Below are 14,615 nucleotides of genomic sequence, written 5' to 3'. Positions count from 1 at the left end.
AAATCTTATTAAAACCTTAGTAAAGGACCCTGATGCACAGTGCCAACAGTTTAAATCACATCACTCACCCGCACGATCCATTGTACTCAAACTTCCCTTGATTCAACTGCATTGCTAGATCTGCCAAGAGAGAGAATCTACTCACTTTCCTGCTGAATAATGCAGATCATGCACTAGATCAGAAAATAAGACTGGTTTTCCCGAATAATAAGTTTAAATTAAAATTTAATGCATATAAAACCCACATTTAAGAAATAATAGGAAGAAACAGGAAAACTTCATATTTTTTCACAGGAGTAACAGCTTTACCAAGCACGCTGAAGTCCATGCTGGGCTTAGGAAACAGTATTTCCCTGAATTCAAACACACTTGGCAAGCAGGGAAGTAACAACTGTGGACATGCCAAGTGTCTGGGATGGGATTTCCAGCATCTAACCTTTGGTATCTACAGTGCAGATTGGCATCCACATTTCTGCAGATCACTGTGAATAACAGAGGGAAGCAGGAGCTTTAACAGTGCAAATAGCCTCAAAATAACAGATAGACTAGAGGAGACATCCTTGAGAAATGCACTCCATCACAATGACAGCTCTGATGAAGCTGCCTGCAGCCTGATGTCTCAAAGCAGGTGAGGTGCATGTCCCACTGGTTTTCTGTGGACCTAGCTGAATAAAATACCACACCAAGAAAGCACAAAGATCACAGCAGCACTGCCTACTTTCAACATTTGCAAGCATGTGAGTTTTAGTGAGTGCACTGTTACAGCACTGGTAGGGGAAGATCATGAACATGTAACAATCTCCCTCTATCCAACCCTCTCCAGAACTTTGTAAAAATGAAATGTTTTCCTGCAGCTTTCTACTTACATGAGAATACAATCTCCTGCTTTAGCAACAAAACAGGTATTTCTCCTGCCCAACTGACTGTACCTTCAAAGGGAGCAAAACCTGCTCTGTTATACAAAATACAAGACTGTCTTATGCCCATACCAGTTATTACTGGAGTTACTGGGCAGCTGTAACTTTTATTTCCACAATCATCTTGACAGCACAGCTGGATCACAGGGGAGGAACACAGGAAAGCTGCTCACTTCCACTCACACAGCTACTACTCTTAATGTGCAATTTAAAGGGGCTGGGAATGACATGCAGTGGGCAGAGGCAGTGCTGGGAGCAGAGTGAGGTTTGTATTTCTGCTCCAGCCTCTCTGGCATGCCCACTGGAGTGCTCTACAAGCAGCAGATTCCAGTGCATCCCCTCTCCTGCCTCCTCAGCTGGTGAGCCTGGGGCACAGCTTGGCAGGACAGAACTCAGGGGATGACCAAGAGGAGTGTCTGCTGTACCAAAGACACTGTTCAGGGAGGGGCAAATGAGCACAAAAGCACTGCCACAGCCAGAAAAGGCAATGGGAAATGGGTCTGTTATATATCTGACTGAAGACATTCCTAGATGAATTAAAAAACCCAATGGAAACAACAGACAGCCTGCCCTGCTGTACTCACACCTTCACTGAACAGGAACATACATCTCCTCTCAGATCACCCTGTGGAGAGGCATTTCCATTCCCTGGCATCATTCTCTCAGCTGGGATCTCAGACCTGAGCACATGACTGCTGACACCTCCCAACAACTGGTCTAGAAATGCATTTGTCACACAGTCATTACTTTTCACCATCTTAATCAGCACACTCCATCCTTGCTTTGCAGACATGCACCCAGCTGTGCCAGAGCTGTGTTTTGTGAAAGCACTGATTTCCCTGTAATTAACACTTTTTATTAATAAAAGCCATTTCAGTGGGAAGATGCTGCACTCCATTATTTTTCCATAAAAGGACTGAATTTTCCTTCTGTGCATGGCTGTTTTTATTGCTCTTGTCTCACGCTCCCGTGCTCCCACCCCGCTGCATTATTCAGCCATATGTCTGCTTCCTGCAGAAATGCCAGCAGCAAATCCACAGCATCTGGCTGACAGCCACTGCCCAGGCCATTCTTTAGGAGGGAGGGTCACTCTGCCTACCTGGGGTCTGATAGTTCAGTGAGACCATCTGGCAGCCAGCGTTCCAGAAAATCTGCGGCATGTAATTACTGGAGTCCACACGGCCCCCCTTGGGGTAAATCCGACTCATCTGCCGCTTGTTGTAGCTGGGGAATCCATCAAGGAAATCAAACAAACGCCACACAGGTGCAGAGGCATGGCCTGCAACCTCCAGCATCGCAACACCATTTCAAACACTCCTCTTCTGTTACTCTGTTTCTCCTTCCTGAGGCACTTCCCCTTTCCCTCTGTAGACATGCAGCACTAAATGCACAAAGGTGCACTGCTTTGTTTTAGCACTGGCAGGAAGGTGGGATGAGGAGGTGAAAGGATACTTCACAAACTCAGTGGCATGAGTGTTCAAATCTCACTATCAAAGGATACCTCACAAACTCATTGGCATGAGTCTCCAAATCTCACTATCAAATCTCACTATCAAATCTCACTATTTCTCCTTGCATGAAGTAGGAGAAATGCCCCCTTTCCCTTTGTAGACTAAACACTAACTGCAGAAAGGTGCACTGGTTTGTTTTACAACTGCTAGGAAGGTGGGATGAGGAGGTGAAAGGATACTTCACAAACTCAATGGCATGAGTCTTCAAATAGCCCAGCCCGACAGACTCGTTGAAGGAGGACATGTTATGGTGAATATTACGTTCTAGAAAGAAAAGACAAGACATTTTAAAACACCTCTGTAATGATGAATCACATTCAAAATCATGCACTATAACAGCAGGACACAGCAGTTTTTGGTCTCTTTCCCCATTATCTATTACTCATAGAATCAAATTATAGTGATAAGAAATTTCATAGAATCAAATTACAGTGATGAGAAATTTCACAGTATTTCTGACTCGCTGCTCTGTTTCTCTCCTTGGGAAATCAACAACATTTTCCTTTTTTGTTTAGGACAACATTGTTATTCAGAGCCTGCACTGTGTGGTAGATAAGGCAAACCAACATGATAAATTGTCTAGTGAGCAGTATCAGCTCACTGCTGCCCACAGTGACAGCTGTGCTCACCTAACTGCAGAGAGAGATGAACTAAAAAAAGCATTTCAGTTGGGAAGGCCCACGGAATAGAACCAACCTCAACAGCTTCTATTCTCCCAGTAACTGAGTGACTCCGTGTGGATGACTAATGGAATTACATGCTAACTTCACATCCAAGGAAACAGGTCTACAAACATACTGATGATGGTCATTAAACTACTAAAGTCTTATGCCCTTATTTCTAAATTCAGGAAATGTAGAGATTAAAAAACTACCTAGGTTAAGCAAATACTTGTATTTCATTCAACCTTTTATGTTACCTTCTGCTACATCGAAACCTTGAAATTTTACAGGCTGAGCATAGTTGACCATTGTTGATAAATATGGATGTATATTGGTTGTGGCACCTACATATTTGTAAGATGCCATCCACGCTTGTTCATCTTCCACAGTTACTAAACCCTGGAAACACATTAAAAAGAACAATCACAATTCTGTCTGCAAACACTGCTGCTGGGTTTTTCAAAGGTGGGACAAAATTACAGCCAAATCTGCAGAAGGTTAAAGACAGTGCAAATTAATACAGGAAAAGTGGAAGTTTAGTGTCACAAGTTAAAATTTATTTCCTTGCTGATATAAGACTGTCAATGTTATAGGATGCATGCAAGAGGGCTGATGATAGAAAAGCTCCTAAGCAGTGGGTAAATATTACATGAAGTTAGTAGGGTAACACTGAGATAAAAGATAAATATTCCAATAGCCTGAACAATGCTGGGAGGTAATGATCCATCTTTGTCAAATAAATTCCAAAACCTGTGATCTAATATGCATTTTCTGATAGAAACTGTGTGTACTTGGCACTCAGTAGAACTTCCTCACCATCAAAAGACAAATGGGTTCCACTATTAATCTTTCCTAACAGAAGCAAACAAAAATGTAGGAACCACAGCCTTCACTGGACAAACAGGTGTCCCAAGACAAGAGACACGGTACCAAGTTCCTATTCTTACCCACTTCAACTGATAAAATCCTGAATCCATCACCTATATAAATATGCACTTTATTTGTAACTGAACTTAGAGTTTCCTACAAGTATCTCATCTGCTAGAAACCCACATCAGGAGGCATTTCTTAATTGGCTCTCCCTGTCCAGTATTTGCCTTTCCCTAAACCAGTTTGAAACACATTCTTTTCACTGAAATTAAAAAGGAAAAATTCTGTCAAGCTGAACAATCTCTGCAAATTCATCATGTTTTTCCCACACATGCATCTTTGGTTGTTCTCCTAGAAAAAAATCTGCCTGTAGGCTGGCAGTGACCTTCTGCTGGGAAGTACAGTGTATTCAGACACGCAGCCTGCAGCTCAGTGTTTGGCAGAAGCTCTCCCCATCCCTGACTCAGGAAATACAGAAGAGGAAGCTGGCCCAGGCCCTTTCTGGGCTTGGAGGAAATGCAGCTCACAGACCCTGCACTGCTGCAGCTCTTTCACTCCCTGAGGGGGCAGAGCAAAGGGAAAGTGAGCCCACTTACCAGAGTGATGGACCTCTGCCTGCCAGGCGGGGCAGGCACATCCCAAGAACGAAACCCATGTGAACTGGAACCACTTATGCCTTGCTGTGAGATGATTATAGTCAAAGGAACACAATTTTGTGGCTGCACAGAGTGACTGAGCTAGCAGAATGAGTCCAGGTACACATTGTTGTATGTGCATTTTGGACTGAATTACACTTCCAGCAGCCCATGAAATCAAACTGACAACACATTTTAATGCTGATCACCAGGGCTCAACCCAACTGCTTTTCAGAAATGTGCACACTGAGGTTTCACAGATGTGATCCCAAGATATGCCCACTGCACATCCCTGTGTTAGGAGAAAACAGGCTTTCTCCTTCGTTACTAGGTCAATAGCTGGTTATAGAGCTTAGGTCAAATTCAGGCCAGATTTACCCACTGAAACCAGTTCTTTTCAGTGTCTTAACTTCTGAAAGGCCATGAACTCAGGCAGAACTGAGCACCCACCTCCTAAAACCCAGGGGGCTCTTAAAGTGCCTGCTTTGACTGCTCAGAACAGCGAATCTCATTGAACTGCCTTGATCCATCCACACCTCCAGGCAAAGGAGCCCCAGGCAAAAGGGAGCCCGAGGGCTGTGGTGCCTCAGTTCCAGGCAATGGCACCCTGCAGGTGCAGCCCTGTGACTGCATCACTGACACTGCCTCAAAGACAAGGTACCAGACATTGGTGCTATCTTACTCCCTTGCAGACCCCTGATTTTTACAGTAGGGCTATACTCTGCACTGTTTGCAACTTTAAAACTGTGAGTTAAGAAAGAGGCAAGGAAGGAATGTTTCCTAAAGTCTGCAGAAACAAAGGAATGCACAGGAGCCTTGTAGGGGATAGAGAAGACAAGGGAGAAAGTTGATCTCCATGTCATTTACACCTCCCCACCCCTCAAGAAAAGGAGCAGAACTCACTTAGAAAACAACACAGACTGAAACAAAGTGTGGTTATGAACAGGAGCAGCTTGGATGAGAGAAGAGGAGGAGGAGGAGAGAAGTGGAAAGAGGTGGGAAGAGTCTTACAGAAGGGATTCCTGGGAGAAGATAAATGCAGAAGTCCCAAGGGAAAGCAAAAGGAAGAAAGAGAGAGGAAAACAAAGTGCAGTCAGGGTAAGGGCAGAGGGCAGAATCGAGCAGGGATGACAGATCTCAGCACCACTCAGAGAACAGGTTTCCCAGTGCATGAGATCAGCTACTCCTAGGCAGGCAAAGGTCATGCACTCCTGTCTGTCCCCAGGTTTCTGACAGCCCTGACCCCAGTGTAAAAGCACAGCAGAAGAAACCCTAGAGGACCAAAGGAGGTAGAGTCACTGTCAAAAATAGGTGTGGTGAAAACTGAGCATAAAATTGTTAAACCACGGAGAATGCATGGTGAGTAATATGCAGGTTATATATAAAGCAATAAAATAAACTACATTACATCCTGTGTCACCTTTTTATTGTTTTCTTGCTCAGAATCTTCAACAGCCTGAGGGAAAGAAAATATATATACATTACCCAAAGAAAAAGCAATAGGAAACACTCACAGTAAGGAGGAAAAAATCCTCAAAAAGTGAATGCATTTAGCAAAATGTAAACCCTTTTCCACCTTCCTGCAAGGCTCATCTGTTCCATACACTTTCAAAAATTTGTATCTGCTCCAAATTTGGGTACACAAGATCTGAAACTCAGCCATGGGAACAGGATGAAGGATGGCAGACAGTTAAACCAGAGCTATCGCTAGATGCTGGCACAGGAAGCTTCAGAGAAGAATGAAAGAATAACACACCCAGATCAAGATACCACAATAAAGATCATCTGATCTGCATGTGCAAACTGCCAGGCTCTGAAAACTGAGGGTAATGAGTGCTGTAAACTGTGCTTGACATGTCCACAGTGGAGAAGGCCTGTCCCAGGATGTTATGTGCAATGCAGCAGTCTGGGGCCTGCCTTCAATTAAAAGCTACTGAGAATCTCAGGTAAATACTGTCTGGCACTGAGTGTGCATTCCTGCAGAGTAAAGATCAAGGCACTGATCAGCAGAGGAGCAGAGAAGTTACCCAAGGACACGTGCTGAGGATGAGTGACTAGTCTGGAAACAAACAAAAATCCTCAAAATAGTAACAACAACAACTACAAAAAACCCCCATCCAACCAAAACAGCCCAAAACATTCAGGGAGTCAAGGAGCAGTGACTCAGGAAATGCAAAGAAGTGCAATGACACTGCAGTGGGAGGATCCACAAGAGCTGAGGAAGCCAAGTTGATGACAGAAGATACCCAGAGGCAGGTCTGACGGCTCTGGCGCTGCTGCACACACACTGCTGCTTTCCACTCCTACACTTCTGTCTGCAGAAACATCCAAAGTAAGGCAAGAAGGAGGGAAGAAGTGGCCAGAACACTGGAGAGGCAGAGGAACATGATCTGCTAAGGTACCTCAGCCCTCACAGGAGGGCTGTGCTCTGCAGCCAGCAGCACTAATGCTGCCAGTGCCAGAGCAGCTTACTCTGAATTCCAGCTCTGGATCTAGTTACCATCAATAACATCCAAGTGACTGATAGCTGCAATGGTCAGGTGTGAGTACAATACAGAGAACCTTTTCCTGTCTGCCAGCCTGACAGAGCCCCCTCTGCCACACCTCCCTGGGAATTACTGCCCTGTTCTGCCTCCACGCTGCAGGAGGAAGAGAGAACCCACCCTAAGGGTTAACCATGGAACATGATACAGGAGAACCCTGCAGTGAACACACCGAGTGCAGCCCTGCCAAAGTACTGCTGAGCAAGGAATTGTTCACCTCTGTTGTTCCTCAGCAAGGAATCATGTTCCACCTCTTACTGGGATTCTGCACCTGAGGTGCAAAGTGAAACACACAGACTGGAGCAGGGAGCTGTTTGCTGCCTTTAACTGGGATTTCTGATTAAATCCTCCACTGAATACTGCTCCCTACCCACTGATTCTGTTTCCTCAGTGAGTGCATATCCCACCTGAGCAAGGGAAGAGTGGTTCTGGCTACAAAGCTGTGTGTTCTCATGAACCTGAAGGTGAGGGGCACCTAGTGAAGATCTCAGGTTGGAGTCTTGTGACAAGTGCTCTGATGTCTCCACAAAGCAGAGTGCCTTTTGCAACAGCCCCCATACAAAGTTTTCATAACAATATATATATGAAAGAAGCAATCCCACCTTTTTGACACTGATGGCAACAGCTTCTTTTTGACTGTAATCATCTACAAGGTCACTTCCAAACTTGTACTCAGGATGAGCTTCCTCCTCCTGGTCAGCTGCACAGAAAACAAAAAGGATCAGTGCAAAACCACAGCAGCTGCTGTTTTCTTTGCAAGGCATGAAACAAATGGCAGCTGAATTCACAGGTCTGAGTGCGGCATTTCTTAAAAACAGGAGTAAAATCCAGAGTATTAGATTTGTAAGAGTTAGTTAACTGTTTCCAAGTGCAGTAAATTACAGTTAAGGCCTCAGATGGTTCATAAGAGAAATTTTATTTGCTGTATTTTTGAAGTAATCAGTATTTTGCTCAGGTGTAAAAACAAAAGCCATTAGCCTTGGGAAATAACAAGAACTGATGACAGAGTTCTTTAAATAAAGACCTAAGAAGATGCCAGTGGCCAGGGTTGAGAGCATTGTCAGGCTCCTTGTGTGCCCCTCTACAGGGAATTGTTCTCATCTGCTTTTAGGGTGATTTCCATTAGAACCTACAGTACTGAAAGCTAAAAACTAAAGGGGAAAGAAAAAGTCAAATAAATGAGGAGCAGGTGGAGGCTAAAGGTGGGACATTCACTGTGACACAGGGCACAGGCCATGGGCTCAGACACTGGCAGGTGGGGTGTGATTTACACCTTCTGAAGGTGCACATTTAAACACACAGGGTGGATCACACCCTGAATACATGGATTCTTCTCTGCTGGCCACATCACTGGCTTAGAGCTGCACATTTACACTGAGGGTAACTGAGGTTTGGCAAGAAAAATCCTTCCCCTCATTTCATCCTTATACAGTATAATGCAGTAATCCCCTCTGATGCTGACCCAAGTGCTAAACACAGTGACAATATGTGTTCTCAAAGCAAAGATCACAACTTCTTAGCCTCTGCCTCTCAGAATGAAAGTCTGATTTGGTTGGTGCTCTAACACAGCTTCTGACCAGTGAATGAAGGTGAAATTGTCAGGTTGCCAGGCTGGGGTCTGCACAGATGGCCCTGCACTGAGCCCAGAGCTGCTGCTGCTGCTGCCACAGAGCACGGGCACGAGGGAAGGGAGCACCCAGCCCAGGGATCTGCCACAGGCCTCCAGGAAATTCCTCCAGGAAATCCTCACCACTTTCTATTTCCTCTTCATTATCATCCTCCAGGATATTTACAGGAGCAGCAGTTTCCCCAGCCTCCATCATCTTCTTCAGAGCATCAAGCTGTTCTGTTAATATGAAAAATAAAATTAAATTAGTCGTGATATGAACAGTCTGTAGCACAAAGAAATACAAGAGAACCATCACAAATGATTCCCTGTTCCTCAGATCATTCTGTTTAATGACTCCTCTGGCTTTGCAGTTGGTAATAAAATTTTACAGAGTAAGTAACACCAATAAACACAGATTGCTGTTAGATCTGAAAAGTGGCCAGCAGTAAGGGCTGTGCCCGAAGCTCACTGAAATGAAGGGAAATACTTCACAGGAGCACAAAATCAGGTTGGGAAAGGCCTCTGAGGCTGCATCCAAGCTGTGCCTGAAGCACCAGCTCTGTCAGGCAGAGTGGCTGAGTGCCACAGCAGCCTTTCCTTAACCTCCGGCAGGGACAGGGACTCCCCACTTCTCTGGGCAGCCCACCCCAATGTCTAACCACCCTGCTGGGAAGAAATTCCCTGTCACTAAATACAATTTGCTTGACAATCCAGGAAATTCCTCTAAATTCCCATAGACTACAAAGGTCTCTGGAGCAAGCACATTGCTCCCTCACAGGATAAACAGGCAGCTGCCCCTTCAGGGTTTGATCCCTGCACATGGGTTTCCAGCTGTGCTCCCATGGGCATTCAGTCACACAGGAGGGGCACAGCCAGCTATGCCTGCAGCCAGTGCAATGCCTGGGGGTTTCTCTTGGGATGGAGAAGGAGCAGGGTTTATCATTGCAGCCACACTGGGAACTAATACAGCAACATTATTGTTACTGGAAGAAGATAAACATCACAACTGGCAACAACAGCAAGAGGAGCAATTTGAAATTCCATTTCACTTCATGCTTATCCTGGAAGAACACAGCAATGCAAACAGACTGCTGTTGGCAGAGCTGACAGGAGATTCTATCTGCCTCATATTTCAGCTCAAGCAGCAGTGTGATAAAAGACCCAGGATTACATTTCTGGGGCTGGCTGTGCTGTGCAGCATGCTGATAGCAAGGCCTAGACTGGCACTCACACGAAACACAAGGGCAAACCAAATGTTATTTACGTGTAGTTCCTGTTCTCCCAGCACTGAAGTACAAACAATCTGGAAACTTTGGTAACAAAGCCTGTTTGCAGTGATCTGGACTTTTGTTTATTTAGTATTTGACAAACGTTACTTACTCTTTTCTACTTCAGGTTTCAGCCTTTTATTCTTTATGAGAATCTTTCTTTTGAGGTCATTGGGAGATGGCAGGGCTTTACCTTGTTCAAGCTGTAAAACAATTCAAAGAAAGTGCTCAGTAATAACGACACCCTTTGGCCTCCCTTTTCCTGTCTGGGCCTGGATTTTAGGGCAGGAACACCGAGGGGCAGTGAAGGAGCAGTGGCACCTCAGGCACACCCAGCAGGCTGTGTGACTGCAGCTCACAGCCTGCTCCCCTCCACCCCTGTGCTGGGGGAAGCCGTGCTCGGCTGAAGGGGCTGGAGAAGCCAGCACTCAGCTCTCCAGCCTGTGCTGGGGGAAGCTGTGCTCAGCTGAAGGGGCTGGAGAAGCCAGCATTCAGCTCTCCAGCCTGTGCTGGGGGAAGCTGTGCTCAGCTGAAGGGGCTGGAGAAGCCAGCATTCAGCTCTCCAGCCTGTGCTGGGGGAAGCTGTGCTCAGCTGAAGGGGCTGGAGAAGCCAGCACTCAGCTCTCCAGCCTGGGCCAGCCCCAGCTGCACTGCTCTGAACGTTTTCCCACCTCTCCTGCCTGGCAGAGGGTGTGGCTGTGACCTGCACTCCTCTCAGAGGAATTCCTGCTTTCCCTCCCTCCCTGGCTCAGCCTGTTATCATCTGATCTCTAAATAAATCACCTACTCTGGTCCCCTGGAGCTGCAGAACCCACCTGGAGACTGGAAATGGACTGGCACTGGGGCATGGAAAACTACCAGTCCTCAGCTGGGTAATGGGGACTGATTTTGCCAGCAGTGTCACAAATTCAGTACTTCTTGAAGGCAAAGGGGACATACACATACACACACAAGGAAGTAGTAATAAAAGTTCCAGTTTGGGGAAGGAGAAAAAATACTATTCAGAAAAGAGGAAAAGTATGAAATCCTCTGATTTAAGCCCCATCACATCACTGAGGCTAAGAAACAGAGATCTGGGTAAGCTGATTAGCACCCTCCCCACCTCAAGCTTGCTAGGAATGTTACCCTGGGAGCTGCTGGTATAGTCATAGGATATTCTGAGTTGGAAGGAACCCACAAAGATCATTGAGCCCAACTCTCCAGTGAATGGCCCATACAGAGGTTGAACCCACAACCTGGCATTCTTATCACCATAACAGGCTGGGGTTTCCAGAGAAGCCTAAATGGTACAGGAGCAGAAGGTGTTTCCATGAATAGTGACAATTCTTAGAAGAACTATTGAGACACTCTGATCCCTTAATCCAAATCTGAGCTAGAGAGAAGCAGCACGAATTGAAACCAAATAGAAAACCACCATATCAACCCAGCCCCAGGGGAATGGGTGGAAACCTCCTCGAGGGAGGGCAAGGGTCCTGGCCAGCAACCAGGCAGGCTGGGTGAGCACACCCGCTCCTGCCAGCGCTGGGGCTGGAACTGCACTGGGTGTGGGACTGCACTGCATGTGTCCCTCCTCTAGGTGTGGAACCCCACGGGATGTGTCACTCCTCCCGGTGTGGAACTCCCCTAGATGTATAATGTAACCCCACTAGATGTGCAGTGTAACTCCACTAGAGGTCAGTGCTGCAGAGCCCATCTCTGCCGGGCTGCATTCCCACGCACGGCCACACTTGGATGCCCCTCGGGACAAACATTCGCTTTTACTCCAAACCAAATGTGCTCCAGCCAAGTGCCACATCTCCCCTAGCCTGCCTCCCTCAGGCCCTGGCCAGGTTCTCAGCTGCAAGCTTTTGCCAAGAGCTGCTCCTGCCACCTCTGCAGCGTTTGTGAGCAGCTGGGACTGAACCCACCCACAGGAGGGGAGGACACAACACAGAGGGCTCAGCTTTGTTAAACACCCCCAGGGATGGTGACCCCACCACCTCCCCAGGCAGCCATTCCAGTGAAAAATTTTTCCTAAAAATATTTTAGGATGAAAAATCATCTCTTTTAAATAAAACTAATACAAAAAATAGAGAGACTAGCACAATATAACATACTGGATGTGTTTCTAGAGGCTGCTTCAACAGGAGATCTCCAAAAAGGTCTTCACAGTATTTTGACATCTTGTACTGTTGATATTTGCTGGAAAAGATTATGCCAGGTAATTTTTAAATGTAAAAGCGAAATCACTATCCCTCAGCACAAAAGAATGATGCTAAGTAATAGAGACATCCCAAATTATATACTGCCCACTTTGTTTCAACTGAGAAGTATTACTTCACTGTAATTATACTGCCAATAAAAGTCTATTATTTCACATAGATGAATTTAACAAGACTAAAAAAGTAGAATAACTGAATCTCACACAGCTAATGGAACATCCAAATACATTTCACAGCTTTATCACAGATAAAAATACTGCCACTATTAAACTACATAAAGATTGATGAGTATATTAAGTGACATTCAGTGTCCCTGCATACCCCCCACGGTTTTCAAGTATCATATCATAGTATTTTAAACTATATCATCTCTCTCAGACAGTGCACAATTTAAAAATTAACAGTGGGCACTACATACCTGCAGTGATTTTCAAATGAAAGAATGACAGGGTACTCTGATGTTACAAATGCTGTTTCCTTAATGGCTTGAATTACATCCTGCAAAAAAGCAGCAACAGGATACAAGTCAGAATGGATCAAATTAAACAGATAATCAAAGGGATTTTTTATTATCCACCCCACCCTGAGAAACACAGGGATGTCTTAAATGTGCAAATGGAGAGAGAGGCAGAAACCCCTGTGTTCTGATGCCCCCACAGGCTCCCTGCCCCTGCAGCAGGATGGCACTGCCACCCACAGCCATCAGTGGGCAACTCCCACTCCCACAGGAACTCCTGCCCCTCCAGGCCCTTTCCACAGTGAGGAACTCCTCAGGCAACAAAGGTATTTGCTCTGGGGTGCAAAGGGCCCCACTGCTGCCCCTCCAGGCCCTTTCCACAGTGAGGAACTCCTCAGACAACAAAGGTATTTGCTCTGGGGTGCAAAGGGCCCCAGGGTGTGAGGGAGTGGGGCAGGAGCAGCCAGCCTGCTCCCTGCAGGCTCTGTGGGAAGGCAGAGGGAGCCCAGGGTGGGTGGTGCAGGTCAGGAAAGAGCCCCAGAGCCTGGGCCAGAAGCCCTGCCCCATCAGTGCATCCCACAGGAGCAGCAGCCCAGGGAGGAGGGGAGGCTGTCTTGCCTGGCCTCCCCTGGGCTTTGCTGCCAGCTGCAGAGGTGTTACCTTGAAAAGGATGTCTGTGCACATTGCTTTCCCATGGGTTATTATGGGCTCCTGGTCTTCACCTTTGCCATCCCAACAGTCCAGCTCTACACACCTGAGGATCCAAGGAAAATAAACACGGTGTTTTATTCCAGGTGAGCTACCTGGGACATGTTTTAGCAGTGATGGTCAGAACAGTAAGCTGCAAATCAGTTTTGGGCATTGCACAACTCTTTCTAAGCTGTACATGTGTTATTTCTGCAACTCTGGATATACCACCATAAATATGGCATGTGTGAGTCAGTACATTCTCATCTGGACAATAATGTCTTTAGCACTGAGCCACTCTTCTTATTCTATTAAGTCAATTAGTAGAAATTAAGCAGGAAATAATAAACTTCCTGATTCTCATTAACATATAAACTTTGTCACTATAAAGCAGAGAGCCCTCTGAAATTCTCCAGCTGTCATTCTGAGATCAAACTTCTGCTAACTTTCTCACAAACTCTCCTTATACCAATTTCTACATTCCTCTGCCTGGAGGAATGCTTTTGTGAGAAAAATAAGATTCTTAAACAAACACAAGTTTTCATTTGCCACACCAACACATTTACACATTCAATTGTACAAGATAGCAACACAAAGGTACATTACACAGTATTTTTAGTTTAAAGCATTAGATTCACAAATATGGATTATGTCCTGCTTCCAACCTGCATCCAGCCAAAAGCACTTGTCTGTACATCTCCACTGAAGACTTGCCCCCAAACTGCCTGCCTGTTAGATAGGTATTGTGGGAGGAGCTGATGAAGTAGTGAGCCAGAGGATGGTCCATCTCCTGGTACAGCTCCAAGCGGTCCAGGAACACGGGGGCATTCTCATCTGACATCAGGTACCTGCAGAAGCCATCACTGGAGATGACACCTGCAGGGACAGGGAGCCATGGTGAGTCACTGCCAGCAGCACAGGGTGCACAGCACCCAGACCCCCTCCCAGAGCACGGATCCAGCCCAGAACCTGCTAGTGACACCGGTTCCTGCAAGCAAGGAGCTCTCCCCTTCCCCTGCTCCAGGCTGCAAAATGTGCCATTATGTTCCAGATTTACACAGGTTCCTGCAAGCATTCAGCTCTCCTGGTCATCTGCTCCAGGCTGCAAAATGTGCCATTATGTTCCAGATTTACACAGCTTCCTGCAAGCATTCAGCTCTCCCCTTCCCGTGCTCAAGGCTGCCCAGCACGTGGTGCCAAATGTGCCATTATGTCCCAAATTAAAACCAGGTGCCCACCAGCTCCACTCCTGAGT

At 46.1% G+C, this 14,615-nt stretch overlaps 1 protein-coding gene across 7 annotated transcripts in view; it reads right to left on the bottom strand.

Moving 5' to 3' along the window:
• Positions 1–14,615, bottom strand: part of PLCB4 (phospholipase C beta 4) — a 171,494-nt gene that overhangs the window by 36,960 nt on the left and 119,919 nt on the right. For 5 of the 7 annotated variants that reach the window (XM_064709817.1, XM_064709818.1, XM_064709820.1 and 2 more), the window contains 12 exons: positions 14,026–14,236; positions 13,334–13,427; positions 12,635–12,714; positions 12,112–12,196; positions 10,128–10,218; positions 8,889–8,984; positions 7,741–7,838; positions 6,016–6,051; positions 3,348–3,489; positions 2,608–2,692; positions 2,017–2,141; positions 69–120 (listed from right to left, as the gene is read on the bottom strand). In XM_064709817.1, coding sequence (XP_064565887.1) covers positions 69–120; positions 2,017–2,141; positions 2,608–2,692; positions 3,348–3,489; positions 6,016–6,051; positions 7,741–7,838; positions 8,889–8,984; positions 10,128–10,218; positions 12,112–12,196; positions 12,635–12,714; positions 13,334–13,427; positions 14,026–14,236 — 1,195 coding nt within the window. The remainder of the gene's footprint in view (positions 1–68; positions 121–2,016; positions 2,142–2,607; positions 2,693–3,347; positions 3,490–6,015; positions 6,052–7,740; positions 7,839–8,888; positions 8,985–10,127; positions 10,219–12,111; positions 12,197–12,634; positions 12,715–13,333; positions 13,428–14,025; positions 14,237–14,615) is intronic. The other 2 variants (XM_064709821.1, XM_064709823.1) reach the window with 1 other exon arrangement.

This window comes from Zonotrichia leucophrys, chromosome 3, assembly GCF_028769735.1.
Source record: "Zonotrichia leucophrys gambelii isolate GWCS_2022_RI chromosome 3, RI_Zleu_2.0, whole genome shotgun sequence".
Taxonomy (NCBI): domain Eukaryota; kingdom Metazoa; phylum Chordata; class Aves; order Passeriformes; family Passerellidae; genus Zonotrichia; species Zonotrichia leucophrys.
This window is presented reverse-complemented; position numbering and strand designations above follow the sequence as displayed.